At 42.6% G+C, this 12967-nt stretch overlaps 1 protein-coding gene across 3 annotated transcripts in view; it reads left to right on the top strand.

The window, feature by feature from the left end:
* GRK6 (G protein-coupled receptor kinase 6) overlaps positions 1–12967 on the top strand; it is a 30764-nt gene that overhangs the window by 86 nt on the left and 17711 nt on the right. For 2 of the 3 annotated variants that reach the window (XM_061617635.1, XM_061617636.1), the window contains exons 1-2: positions 6–154; positions 8116–8211. In XM_061617635.1, the coding sequence (XP_061473619.1) occupies positions 103–154; positions 8116–8211 (148 nt within the window). In that variant the 5' untranslated portion in view covers positions 6–102. Of the gene's footprint in view, positions 1–5; positions 155–8115; positions 8212–12967 lie in introns of those variants that run through there. The other variant, XM_061617637.1, reaches the window with a different exon arrangement.

The raw sequence follows: 12967 nt of genomic DNA, 5'->3' as shown, positions 1-12967 counted from the left end.
GTTGCTGAGGTGCCGGACCCAGCGGGAGGAGGTGGGGGGGTGAACCCGAGTGGGAAGAGGTGACGGCAGCAGTGGCAGCGGCGGCGCCTCGGGCGGGCCCCAATGGAGCTCGAGAATATCGTGGCCAATACAGTGTTGCTCAAGGCGCGCGAGGGTGAGGACCTGGCCTCGAGCTCCGGGCGGTGGAGTGCGCTGGGTTGCGAAAGGCCGTGTGTGTGTGTGTGTGTGTGTGTGAGAGTGAGAGAGAGAGAGAGTCCCGGAACCGTGAACCCATAAGCCCCCTGCACCAGTGGCCACTCTCCGGCATGGGCGAGCGAGTTCTTGGTGTCCCTGTCGGCCCAAGCATCTCTTCCTCTCCTGCTTGGGTGGCCCCTTCCTGACGAGTTGCCAGGCTGTGCGAGGAGCGGTGGCAGTGGCGGCCGGTTGAGCTGTGCCCTGCCTGGGGAAGTGGGCGAGGTACGGGGTGGGCTGCACAACCAAGAAGGCGCAGTGCTGTACGCTTCCCTTTTCGTGAGTGAGCTTGGGAGCCCGGCGTGAGTGCCTGCCGGTGTGATTTAGCGGGAGTGGGCTTCACTGTCAGAGTCATGGGAGGGAGACGGAGACAGCGGGGTGGTGGTTGTGATCCGGCCGGCGAGCGCTTTCTCTAACCCGGGTACATCGGAAGTAAGACTGCAGAGCTTTGGAGTCACAAACCAGCCAGCGCATAGAGGTGGATGTTTATAAAGGCCTGGTGAAGGAGCTGTCCACAAAAAGACCGAGAAATATAATGAGAAGTCTTGAGTTGGTTGTGACTAGCTGAATATGGCTTGGTGCAGACACGGTTGCTTTTATCTTGCAATGTTTATGGTTTCCTCTTGATAAAGCTTTGGAAATTTTCTTGGTCTCCAGTACTGATGTAGAGATCAGTGGAAGTTTGCACTCTTTTCAAAATGCTCATAAGAGTGTTAACCCATATATAGGGGTGTGCTCTCGCCTGTCTAAACTGAGAGGAGCTGATAAATTAGAAGATTTTGAAGTCTTCGGGATTCTGGTTGCTAGTAGGATCAGAGGTTTGCTGTACATTGTACAGCTTTACTCTAGGTGGAGCATCGGAGGGTTTTTATATTGTTATAGTGCATATCTGGTGTGGGTTTTCCCATTGGAACAATGTTCTCTTGCCATAGAGCAGCAGAGATGTTGCAGAATTTGTTTTTGACTTGACATGTATGTGTGATTCTATAATGGGTTGTTGCATCAAAAATATAGGGCTGGGTACTGAAAAGTTCTGGAATCTTTCTTAGTCTGCAATGCTCTGGATTGGGATTCTTTGCTGTCAGGCTTTACCTCTGTATTGAAATTCTAAACCTTAAATTTAAGGGAATAATTCGGTATTGTGATAGTGTGTCCTTTTTGTGTGTACCCTAACCTTGGCTTATATTTGTTGAGAATTTGAAAAATAACGGGTTCACAATTCACTGATGAAGTAATGTAAAATGTGGAAAGAGCCTTTTATGGCCTTTCCTGTGATATTCTGCAAAAAGAGAAGAAAATGAATTGTGAGGAAGATGAAGCAACTCTTCCCTTACTGCTGAATATATCCTTTCCACGGTGTGAGATGCCATCCTGGAGAAGATGTACAAGTTAATTTTGCTTCTCACCTCCCAGGTCTCTTTATCATCCTTAAACTATTCAGAAGAATTGCAGATCTTAGCAAGTAGAACACCTCCTTGCAGACAGTTTCTAAGGGGATAGTCACCTCTTGCAACAAAACAGATAACCTTGTGGCACCTTAAAGACTTAACATATTTATTATAACACATGTTTCTGTGGACTAGTTCCCCAAATCTTATGTCAAAATAAATATGATAATCTTTAAGGCAAGCATCCCAAATTTGGGTCTTCAGAAGTTGTTGGACTATCATCCCCAACCCTTGGCTATACTGGCTAGGGATGATGGGGGTTGAAATTGATGAACACCTGGGGACTCAAAGTTGGGGAAGGCTGCTTATTGCAAGAATCTTTGTGTTTTTCCCACAGACAGTGTCACTAAATGCCTATGTACTTGCCATTGCAAACCTGCCACTGTCTTTGTGTGTGCTTTGTAGCCTCTGAAATGTATAATTGGAGAATTTATCTCCTCTACAGTGGGTTTTGGTAGAGCTGTGTGTATAGCTGCATACAAATCTGTATACATTTGTCCTTTTTCTGGTAGTTATTAAGAAGGGACAAGGGACTATACAGAGTTCTAAAGCCACACATTCTGCCCTGTGGAAGTGCTATCCACCTCTGTTTCTTCAGTTCCTCAGATTTCACCAGATTTTCATTTACGTGTAAATGAAAGCTGGGACTCTCCAAATGCTGAATTCTCAATCCAGCATCAAATTCTATGTAATGTAATGGCAGCAGAGCAGATTGCACCCACCCCTGGGTTTTGGATTAACTTGTACTAGAACAATGATTTTGTATTAAAGACTGAGTATGAAGTGTTTCCTTTTTATTACTGATTGGAATGAAGATACTGTTTAGGTAATGTGTTTGTAGCATATTGTGAAGCAGGCTGAGGTTGTGTTGTTGGAGGTTTTGATTCTGGATTGGCTACCTAAGTTTTCCCAGCATGTCAATCTAAGGAGAGTGTACATCAAAACCATCACTATCCATCTTAGCTTCCCATCCAACTTATCTACCTTACAGCCCATTTCCCTAAAAGCTTTTTTTGTTTCTCTGTTGCCTTTTTTCCTATCTAAATGCATCATTTGTGTGAAATGAAAGTAGTGGGAGTCTTAAATGTAGAAACATTTTATAGTGGAAGTGGCCCAAGCACAGATGAACTACAACATAGTGCTAATCAAAAGAGGTTTAAAAGCTTTATACTCTCTAGCTCTTTGGCGAGAAATGCTTTCATCCAGAGAAACAGGTGTTGCTTGATCATTCAGCAACTTCCTCAACAGACAGAAGCTGTATAAAGTTAGAATTTCCAATAATTGTTCTTGCTAAAGGCCTTGTGTTTTTTTTTAAAAAAAAACCCTAAAATTTAGAATTACCACAAATGGATATTCAAGAATACACAGGGCTGAGTATTGAGATGGATTAGAACACACATATACTGAATCATAGGAAGGCAAGAGTAAGAATAAATTAACATGGTGAAAGATTAAAATGGGGGTTCTTGTTTTACACTAGGTCCTAAGGCATTAGATAAAAGAGTAGATAGTGAAATGAAAAAATGTGGACAGGGAAGATATCTCATGCAGTCAGATTGGGATGAGAGGATTGGGGAATGGCTTTTTTAATGAGAGATGGTAGTGGAATTTAGCATTAATAAGCCTAAGACTGTATCAAATCTGTGTTTGAAACTGTGGCCTAGTAATTCATTGCCCTAAGGTACTGATCTTTTGTTTTAGAGGAGCTGCCAGGCCATTAGGTCTAAAAGACTTTCTGGCAAGGATTTAGGGTTTCCCTTTACTTCTTCTATTCAGTCATTGTCCAAATGGAACTGAATGAAATTTAAATGTTCCACATTAGGCTGGTCAACAGAAGATGTCTTGTAGCTCACCAGACATCTCTGTGCTGCACATGGTCTCAAAGGTCCTGAAGATACCTGCTATAACTCTTCAAAGTATTTGATGCAGTGAGTCTTCAGGACACAAATAATAAGATATAGGAGTTTAGATCTTGTGAAGTCAGGTCTCTAAATCCATATAATAAGAGATGGGCCTACTCATAATTGTGTACACATGAGGCTAAGCAGACCAGAGTTCTTCATAATCCCCCCCCCTTTTTAGCAAGTCAGGAATTATTTCTTGGATGTATACACTCAAGGAAGGTGAGCCTGTGAAGACTAAAATCAGTAAGAAAAATAATTTGATTTTAAAGTAGGCTTGTAGCATTAGTTTGCCATGTATAGATTGTTGTGCTGTCTCATAGGAGGAAGCGCAAGTACTTCTCAGAAATTGCTACAATAGCATTCTATAAGTGCTTTATGTACAATAGCCATTGAGATCTACCATCTCCATGACTTGTTTATGCACTGTATGGTAGCTGAGTTTCAGTTGCTATGTAAATTAGATGGAGCTGTTAAGCTTATTGTGAATTTCCAAGATGGCCCCTTAAAGCCACTTCAATGTGACAAATTTCAAATATAGAAAACACTTCTGTGCAGGAAAAAAGCATGGATAGTGCCTTACACTGTCAAGATGATGATGATCATCATCATCATTGTGCCATGTGAGCGCATGAGTACTTCATAAAAAAAAAGATATGAGAGGTCCATAATCCCAAGGGGCTTACATTCTAATATAGACATAGGGAAATGACAGAGGAAGGGGGAAATGGAGACATGGGTAGACAAGTGCGGAATGTGTGATTATTTCAACTGAATGTATATCCCTTTGGCTAAATGGATACACACAAATATTTCAGTAGATACATGAAACCCACTTGACTATTGTTTTACAGCATGTATACACAAAGATATGCAAATTGTGTATGACAACTTAATATGATATTTCTTACATGGGAGTACTTCTGTGTATAAGACATCTTAATTAGAAATAGCTATTGGTGCTGAATAAGCTGCCAAATTCTCCTCTGCGCAGGGCTGCTTATAAGAGAAGCAGCACTTCACACCGCAGTATATTGCCTCTAGTCTTAGCTCATTCCACCCTAAAATGTTCCTTATTGCTTGCTAAAGCAATTATATTCTGCAGGCACCCTGCTGATGTGCGACTGTGCCTTATTCCTCCTGTGCAAATTTTCATATTGTTAGGCCAGTCCTTTCATGGTAATAACAGTAGAAGTGGGAGGGGACTGAAGATATTGTTCACTAAAATTGTACAGACCCCTATGAGTTGGTGAACCTGAGTGCAGGACTGTATGTACTGTGCATGTAAAGAAACATCTTGTGCTAAGCTAGTAAAAAATCTGTGCCAAGAAAATTCTGAATTCAGCAACTTGTGTCAGTTATGTATATTTGCTGATGATTTTGCTTGTGCTAGTCCAGCTTTTCCCAACTAGTGGGCCACCAGATGTCGTTGGACCACAATTCCCATCTTTCCTGACCATTGGCAATGCTGGCTGAGGCTGATGGGAGTTGTGGTCCAACAACATCTGGTGGCCCACTAGTTGGGAAAGGCTGTGCTAGTCAAAGGAAAAAGCAGTCATGTAGGGCACTGAGGCACACACACACTGACAGTTGGAAATTCTGCTAAGCCCCCTCTAGTTTAAAAATACTGGTAAAATCTGGAAGCCAGTCTTAAACCTTAAGGGTTAATGAAGCATTAAAATTCATTTCTTTATATTCTAAAAACTGAGATTCTTAGGATGTTGTACATAGTGAATCTCATATTCAAATACTAGTGAAAGGGATTTGGTTGTTTTTACTGGTGGGAGAGGTACAGAAGAACATTCTCCCTCTATTCTTTCTCTTTTATAATGCTTCTGCTTTAATAGCTCTGACCAGCAGAGATAAAATGTCATGGAATGGTGGCTGACCTACTGTTTTCTTTCTTTCACTTTGTATTGGGACTCTCTTTGAATGGGGGGAAAATAGATTTCATCTCTGGCTTTGGTAAGAGGTGGACTTGGAGGCATCCATCACTGAAACCTTGCTAAAGCAGGGACTAGTTTCCTTCGCTAGTTACACAGTGGCACTTTAGAATAAGGACAAAGTATTGTGCAGCTGGCTGCCTTGATTCACTTCTTTACTAGGTTTGTACAGTCAGTCATATGGCACAACTTTTGGCCTCTTTTCGGCAGTGCATCTTTTCTAATGAGTGGGGGGAGAGACATAGGGAAGAGTATGCACCATACTTACGTTTTCCTGCTGTCCCTTCCCCACAGCCAGGATGCCTGTATAAAATATTCTACAGTAGAACTTGACACAAAGCCACTATGCCTTCAGTCTTAAATGATATCCCTAATGGACAGCACTCTGGCAGTTATTTCCAATATAGTAACATTATCCACAGTAGCTTCTCTGAAACATGGGAGCCATGTTTTCTAGAAGGGCTTCTTCCCTCCCGTTCAGTCAGTCTCCATTGATTTTAATGGAGCTGTATTGAATCTTGGGCATGAAGAAAGTTGATTTTCTGTACAGACCTTGAAAAAAGTGAGCAGGTTTTCACTGACCTGCCAAAGGTTCTTCATTCTGTATGATGCAGCCTTTATTTAATAACTAGGCCAAGGATTGGGACCCTTGGGCAAATGTGGCCCTCAGCCCTCTCTATCCAGGCCGCAGGGCTTTTCCAAAGCAGTGCCACCGCTGCCTCCTCTCCAGACCATACCCCTCAGTGGCCCTGCCCTGCACCCTCCTGTAGTGATTTTTACCTGCTTGGAATGAATCCTTGAACTGTGGTAACACCTCTTACTTGCCTGGGTGGAGGATGGGGAATATTGTGTGTCTGGGCACACCTACTGTTGGTGTGCAACCACCGGAAGGTTACTCGCATGGGAATATGGCCCTTGGACTGAAAAAGGCTCTCCAGCCCTGCCCTAGGTAATCAGGAATTCCCTGCAGGTGGGTACATGGACTTCTGCGCAGGCGAGTGAGTGGGCTGGCAGAAAAAGGACAAATTGCTGTATCCTTTCTACTTCTAGCCCACTTGGTTTCTGTGGTAGCTGCAGTGGAAACAGAGTCTCTTACTTCACATCCAGAATGGAAATGTAGCAGGCTGGTAGACTGGATATTTTTCAGCTAGCCTGCTAAGAACTTAGTAGCCTTGGTTTCCATGCTGGCAATGGAGGAGGAGGCTTCCTCTCCTTTGTGGCCTGCTTGGAAACACAGGGTACTTGCATCTTAGGCTAGTAACCCGTGAAGACTTGTTTTACAAGACTAGTACAATACCAAGGAGATGAGGTAAGTCACCATTTTGTATGCAGTGGGCTATTTCCTCCTTCTACCCCCATTTGAATAACCTGCTGTTAAGTGGCACTTGGTAGTCACAGGAAACCAGGATGCCAAAGTATACTTTAAGCATGTTACTGAAAGCTGACTTATTTCAGCAGTCTTGTGCTGCTGACAGGTATTTATTAAGAACAGATTGACAAACTTCGCTCCTGCTGATATGTAAGCAGTAAGTGTAGTAAGAAGTGTGGCTGGCTGCTGGGATTGAACGTGGGAAGCCCAGGTTTAAATCCCTGTTGAGTCAGGAAGCTCACTAGGTGGTCTGGTATGTCACAGTTTTTTGGCCTCTGCCTCCTTTGTTCTGAGGATTTTAAGATGATATCTGCCCCGATTCAGTTTTGTTCAGGAAAGAGAACTGCATTTTTCAAAAAGGAACCCAAGTAGGCTGATGAAGTCTGAAAGTCTTTGCTCAGGGCAGTTAAAAAGGCCTAATAATGTGGCTTGGCTGGATTGGAAGGAGGTGGCTACTCTGTAGGTTTGCTTTTTCTTCTTGCATAGAATGTGGTATGTATAGAAGTAGGTGGTATGTATAGAGCATGAAGTATTTTTAATCCTTAATTTTTTTCATGCATAATAGCGCCTGAGGGCAGGCTAGAAGGCCTGGGCAATTAATCCTAATACCTCTTACTAGCATTGTAAAATCTGTAATAGTACTTAGCCTCCTGCTTTCAAAATGCTAATTAGCAGTCCTTTTATTCCTTGAAGGAAATAAGTAAAGCATATCCCTCTATGCTGTTGCAAACTGAAGGGAATACTTATGGCTACCCTATGAATCGGTTTCATTGTGGTATGTTTACATTTAGGAATAGCTGTCTCAGTACTTAGTTCTTGTAGAGAAATTTCTTTCTTTTAGTACATACAAAGAGTTGACTTTGTGTGACTTAATTATAATGTGTACCTGTAACTCCAGTATGGAAGAAAATCTTGGAGATCATATTTCAGTGCAATGTGTATCTAGCCCAGTGAAGACAATCTGTGACCTCAACCAAGCTCTTCACCCTCTGTTTGAACTTTACTTTTCTCATCTGTGCTTGTAGATGACTCTTCTGAAATGCTGGTGTGGACAATGCTCAGAAAAGGCTTGGAGTAAATTTGGCCAATTAGTTCCTGGCCACCTTTGGAAGGAGTTCTGATATAAATCAAATGTTAATAACAGGACATCAGAGAGTGTACATACTGGCCAGTTTCTATGATTGGTTTTCTCACGGATTTTTTTTATCCTGTGTGTCATGCAGGTGGAGGAGGGAACCGAAAAGGCAAGAGTAAAAAATGGCGCCAAATGCTACAGTTCCCGCACATTAGCCAATGTGAAGATCTTCGGCATACTTTGGGTAAGGAGCACACCTGTGCTGGTGAGATGTTGCCTTCTCCACCCTGCCCTCCTGTGTGTGGAGTGGGGGTGGTGAGGTTATAAATAAAGAAGACTTGCGCTCTTTGCATAAGATCATGTTCATCCACCCTCTCATTAGCTTTGTTTGTCCATAGGATTGCTTAATTATGCTGGATTTCATGGTGGTAGAGTTGTGATTACGAAACACTCCTGAATGGAAGTAAAACACATTTTGCCTTATATGGCATCATCCCACCATGTCCCACTAGCAACTTTGTGAGAGGTCTTAGCTTAGTAGTAGCACATATGCTTTATATGTATTAAATCCCAGATGCAATCTTGGGTATCTGAGCTGGGAAATATCTGTTGGAGAGTAGCTGCCACTCAAGAGTAGGCAATATCGGGCTAGATGGACCAGTGAACTGATTTGGTATAAGGCAGCTCCTTATGTTTGTTGAGTGATGCTTTTTGCCCCTTGTAAAGTTTACTTGATCTCATTTGAAGCAGCTTCGCTGCTCTCCATACTTGCTTCCACTTGCTTTCCCCCAGGAATCAAATTATTTTTTTCCAGCTGTGCCAAGATCCAAGCAGTCTCCTCTCCCCCTTCTACTGACCTGTCCAAGATTAAAGATGTTGACCAGGGCTGGGGAACAGCCCTCCAGATGCTCCTGGACTTCAGCTCTCCTAATCCTTCGCCGTGGTGGCTGGGTCTGATGGGAGCTGGAGGGCCATAGGTCCCCAGTCCTGCTTTAAATCATTGGCAATAATTATAGGGATGACAAGCTTAGGAAAAGAGCCCGAGGTGCAGGAAAGGATGTTGCACAGAGTAGTGCAATTAGTGAATATATCGTTCAAGGTTGTTACTGACAGGACTTGCTCAGCTTGGCTCCATTAGAAGCTCTGTCCTTATCAGGTGTATGGCAGCTGTATCTGCTTCCTCACAGATGACAAAAGTGATGTCTTGTTTCCAGTATCATGGACCTTGATACAGCAGTACTGTTAATTATTTAAAAAGAGACCTTTCACATACAACTAATATAACACTCTTCTTGTAGTTAACCCAGATTTAGCTGTTAGATTTGGATTTATTCTAGAGGTTTCTTGTTTTGCTTTGTTGGAACAATTTTGTCAAATACGTTTCTAGTACTATAGCTGCATTAAGGAAGAACTGGAAATGCTGGCAACTTGGATGAGGTTTTTTTGAACCCTAGGTACGGAAGCTGAGATATGGTACTAGTTTTGGAGGTTTTTTGTATGTGCTTAAATTCTGATAAATATTCAGTATTAACACTGTTGCTAACATCAAATTGATATAATGAAGATTTACCATTAAACATTGGGTGAGAGAAGACCATCCCACAAAAACTTGATGATTTACTGTGCTCTCTGGTCATGCTGATTTCTGAGGTACTATTCGTAAGACTTAGCACTGTGAACATTGATTTCTGGATCCCAGGAAGATGCCTTATACAGAGTCAGACTGTTGGTCCATTGAGCTCATTATGGTCTACTCTACACTGGCAGTAGATCTTCAGAGTTGCAGACAGGGGTCCTTCCCAGCCCTACTTGGATTGGAGTTGGAACCCTCTGCATGAAAAGCATATGCTTTATCACTGAGCTGTGCTCCTTTCCCTCAAAAGACCCACCAGCTCAGTGTTCATTTCAGTTTCTCCTCCTGTATACTTTTTTCCTTGATGATCCCAACTGTGGACTAAGCCAGGGTTTCCTTGTGCTGCCTATGATGACGGCCAGGCTTTTCCCCTGAGTGGTTTAACTTAATTATTCCTTCTGATGTTCATTATCTTGTGGTTAGTAGAAGATGAAAAGTCACTGCTGGTGTTCTGCCAGTATTCCTGTGCTGACTTTTGAAATCCAGGTGCTTTCTCTATGGCCTAGCCATTTGACCTCTTGGAGGTCATTTGGCCTGACTTAGTTTGGATAACATTTTTCTCTCACCACCTTTGCTCTAGGAAAAGTCGATGTGATCTCCCTGTCCTGTGAGATGGGTCTTTTGTCTCCATCTCCTTATAATGCCCAGTTTGCAGCTTGCCAGAATGTTCTGCTGCCATAGTTAATATAACTTTGGACATGGTCTTTAGTGTGTACAGATGATAAACATGCTAAAACTCTGATATTTGTAAAGATTTTTATAGTCATTAGGGAGCCTCTGGTTGGCTAGGGTGTACTATGTGTCTTTTAAAATGTACAATTCTTTTCAGTAACTGAGGTAGCCCTGTTCCAGGGACAGGGAGCCTGTGGCCCTCCAGATGTGAGTAGACTACAGCTGCCATCATCCTTGACCATTGGCATTATTGATTTGGGCTGATGGAAGTTAAAGTCCAACATCAGATGGGCTTTAGGTTCCCCATCCCTGTCTGTGGGTATTTCTCCTGGATTCAGGGCCTGGGGAAAGCCTCTTTTGGTAACTCGTTTTTTCTTTGTGGGTGTTAATTTCTCTTTCTCCCTCCCATAACCTTGGACCAGGTTGGTCTAACATGGAGCTGTCTGCCTAGCGTAAAGCTCTTCCATGGCATGGCTAGAACAGAATTCCTCTGCAAAATTGACTACCATCCAATAGAGCAATGAAGAATCCTCTAATCCTGCCAGGCTCTGAACCCTTCACCTTCCTTCATTCAATACACTCATTTCCTGCAAGAGAAGGAAATGGTGCCGTTTGCATATGGCCCCTTTCCCCTCTCCTCCCCCCTTTCTGCACTGGCTTTGTTTTCTTCTAGTGTATTCGTACATCAGGAAACCACAGCTTCCTTAGAACAACTGCTGCACAAAGGAGGAGAGTACTTACAACATGCTCCATGAGAGAGTTGGGGTGGGGTGATTTACAGAAGAGAAGATCCTTGGGAAGTGATGATTAAACTAATTCCAGCAAGGTGGTTGGGACTATGAAGCACTACTAGGTTCATTTGAAATATTGGCAACTTTGGAAGACATACAAATTCATAAACTTCAAGGAGTGCCAATGTTCTTACCAAATGACTTTATCGCAAAAACCTGACCATTAAATTAAAGAAAAATTGAACACGCAGCCACCCCCTCTCCTATGTGGTTGTTTTTTTACTAGAATGTGCTTGCTCCTTTCTTTCTGCTTAGTTTCTGGCTTGAAACTGTACTTGGAAATTGTGCTTAGAAATACCTGTGTACCTTTCCCTGAGGTTAGGCACTAGAAAAGAAATCATAATATTAATGAAGATGAGCCAAAGTTTCTTCTTGATTTTTTTTTGTTTTTTGTTAATCATGCAAAATAAAGTACATATTTGCTAGTAAGGCACATACAGATTATATGAACATAGACTATTAGGTTAAAAGAGTAGGACACTGATGTATAAGTATTCTGCATCATAAAAAGAGGTTTCTGGTCATACTAAAGTTTACATAAGTCCTAATTTGACTCTGTGGTGGTTGAAGCCATGAAAGAGGAGGAATATTTAAAGTTATCAAAAGTAGGTTGGCATAGGGCAGGGATGGGAACCTTCTGGGGGCTGCATGGTGGTTGGGACCATAGGCAATAGTGAATGTAGTAGGCCAAAACTGGGCAGAGCTAGAAACAACAAGTGGGTAGCTCAGTGGAAATGACTCTTAACGTTGTATAGTAGGTTGCAGTCCAGACATGCAAAAGATCACTGCCCACCAACATCTCACAATCCAGGCAAGCAAGAGGCATTGTCAAAGTTCAAGGACACATTTCAGCAAGGCAAAAGCACTTAAGAAGGGGTGTGGTGCATGACTGGGGAGGGGCGTGATCTGGGGAGGGGCCGTGGTGTGGGGAGAATTTCAAGGGCTGGATAGAAGGGCTTGGAGGGCCACACTGGGAATCTGGACTTGAGGTCCCCCACCCCTGACGTTGGGATAGAGGCATGATTGGCCAGCTTCCTGCTTGCTAAGGTACAGCACCCTGTGTTTCTACACAAGTCTGTTGATACAGGCATGAATTTTGATTAGAAGGAGAAATAGGGGCCTTGGAATTCGGGGGGAGGGATCATTAGCTACACCCATGATTACTTGACATCTCTCTCCCCGTTACTGTTGTGGTTTTTCTGCATCAGCAATTCCCAAACTGCCTAATTAAAGTACAGTTGGAGACTGCCTGCTGCTTCTCCGCATGATCTTGCTATTCTGGCTTTGCTGCTTTTTATTAGTCTCTGCGAAGAATAATTAAATTGTTTTTAAATTGCTTTTTAAATGTGTATATATGTTTTTAATGTTTTTAATTGTTGTAAACCGCCCAGAGAGCTTCGGCTATGGGGCAGTATACAAATGCAATAAATAAATAAATTCTGCCATGTCTCTGCATCTTATGTGATCTAATCATTCATTTATACTTAAAGCAGCAGAATTAGTTACTCTGAGGAGGCTGACCTGTTGCCTCTCTGCTGAAGTCACTGCGCTAGGTTTGTTCCTTTTTAATCAGAAGACATGCCCAGATGGGAGTAGGGGGAAGCTTACTAGTATTATTTAATAATGTCATTCCTCTTTTTATTCCTGCTCCTTCCAATTATTGCAGAGTTGGGAAGGAGGTTGTCCCCTAGACTTCATAAAGAAAGGGTTAACCCCAATGGCATGTAAACTTCAGGTTGAGGACAGAAAAGCAAGCAATGAACAATTAACCTAAATGTAGGAACTTGATATGCCTGATTTGTAGTTGTGCCAAGTAATTCCTCTGATGGACATGTTGGCCTTTACTGCAAAAGTGCAAAAAAAAAAGTGTGGGAGCTCCAAAAGTCAACACCATTAAAAGAGGC

This window comes from Rhineura floridana, chromosome 3 (assembly GCF_030035675.1).
Source record: "Rhineura floridana isolate rRhiFlo1 chromosome 3, rRhiFlo1.hap2, whole genome shotgun sequence".
Lineage (NCBI taxonomy): Eukaryota > Metazoa > Chordata > Lepidosauria > Squamata > Rhineuridae > Rhineura > Rhineura floridana.
The sequence above is the reverse complement of the archived record's forward strand: the minus strand, read 5'-3'. Positions and strand labels throughout refer to the sequence as shown.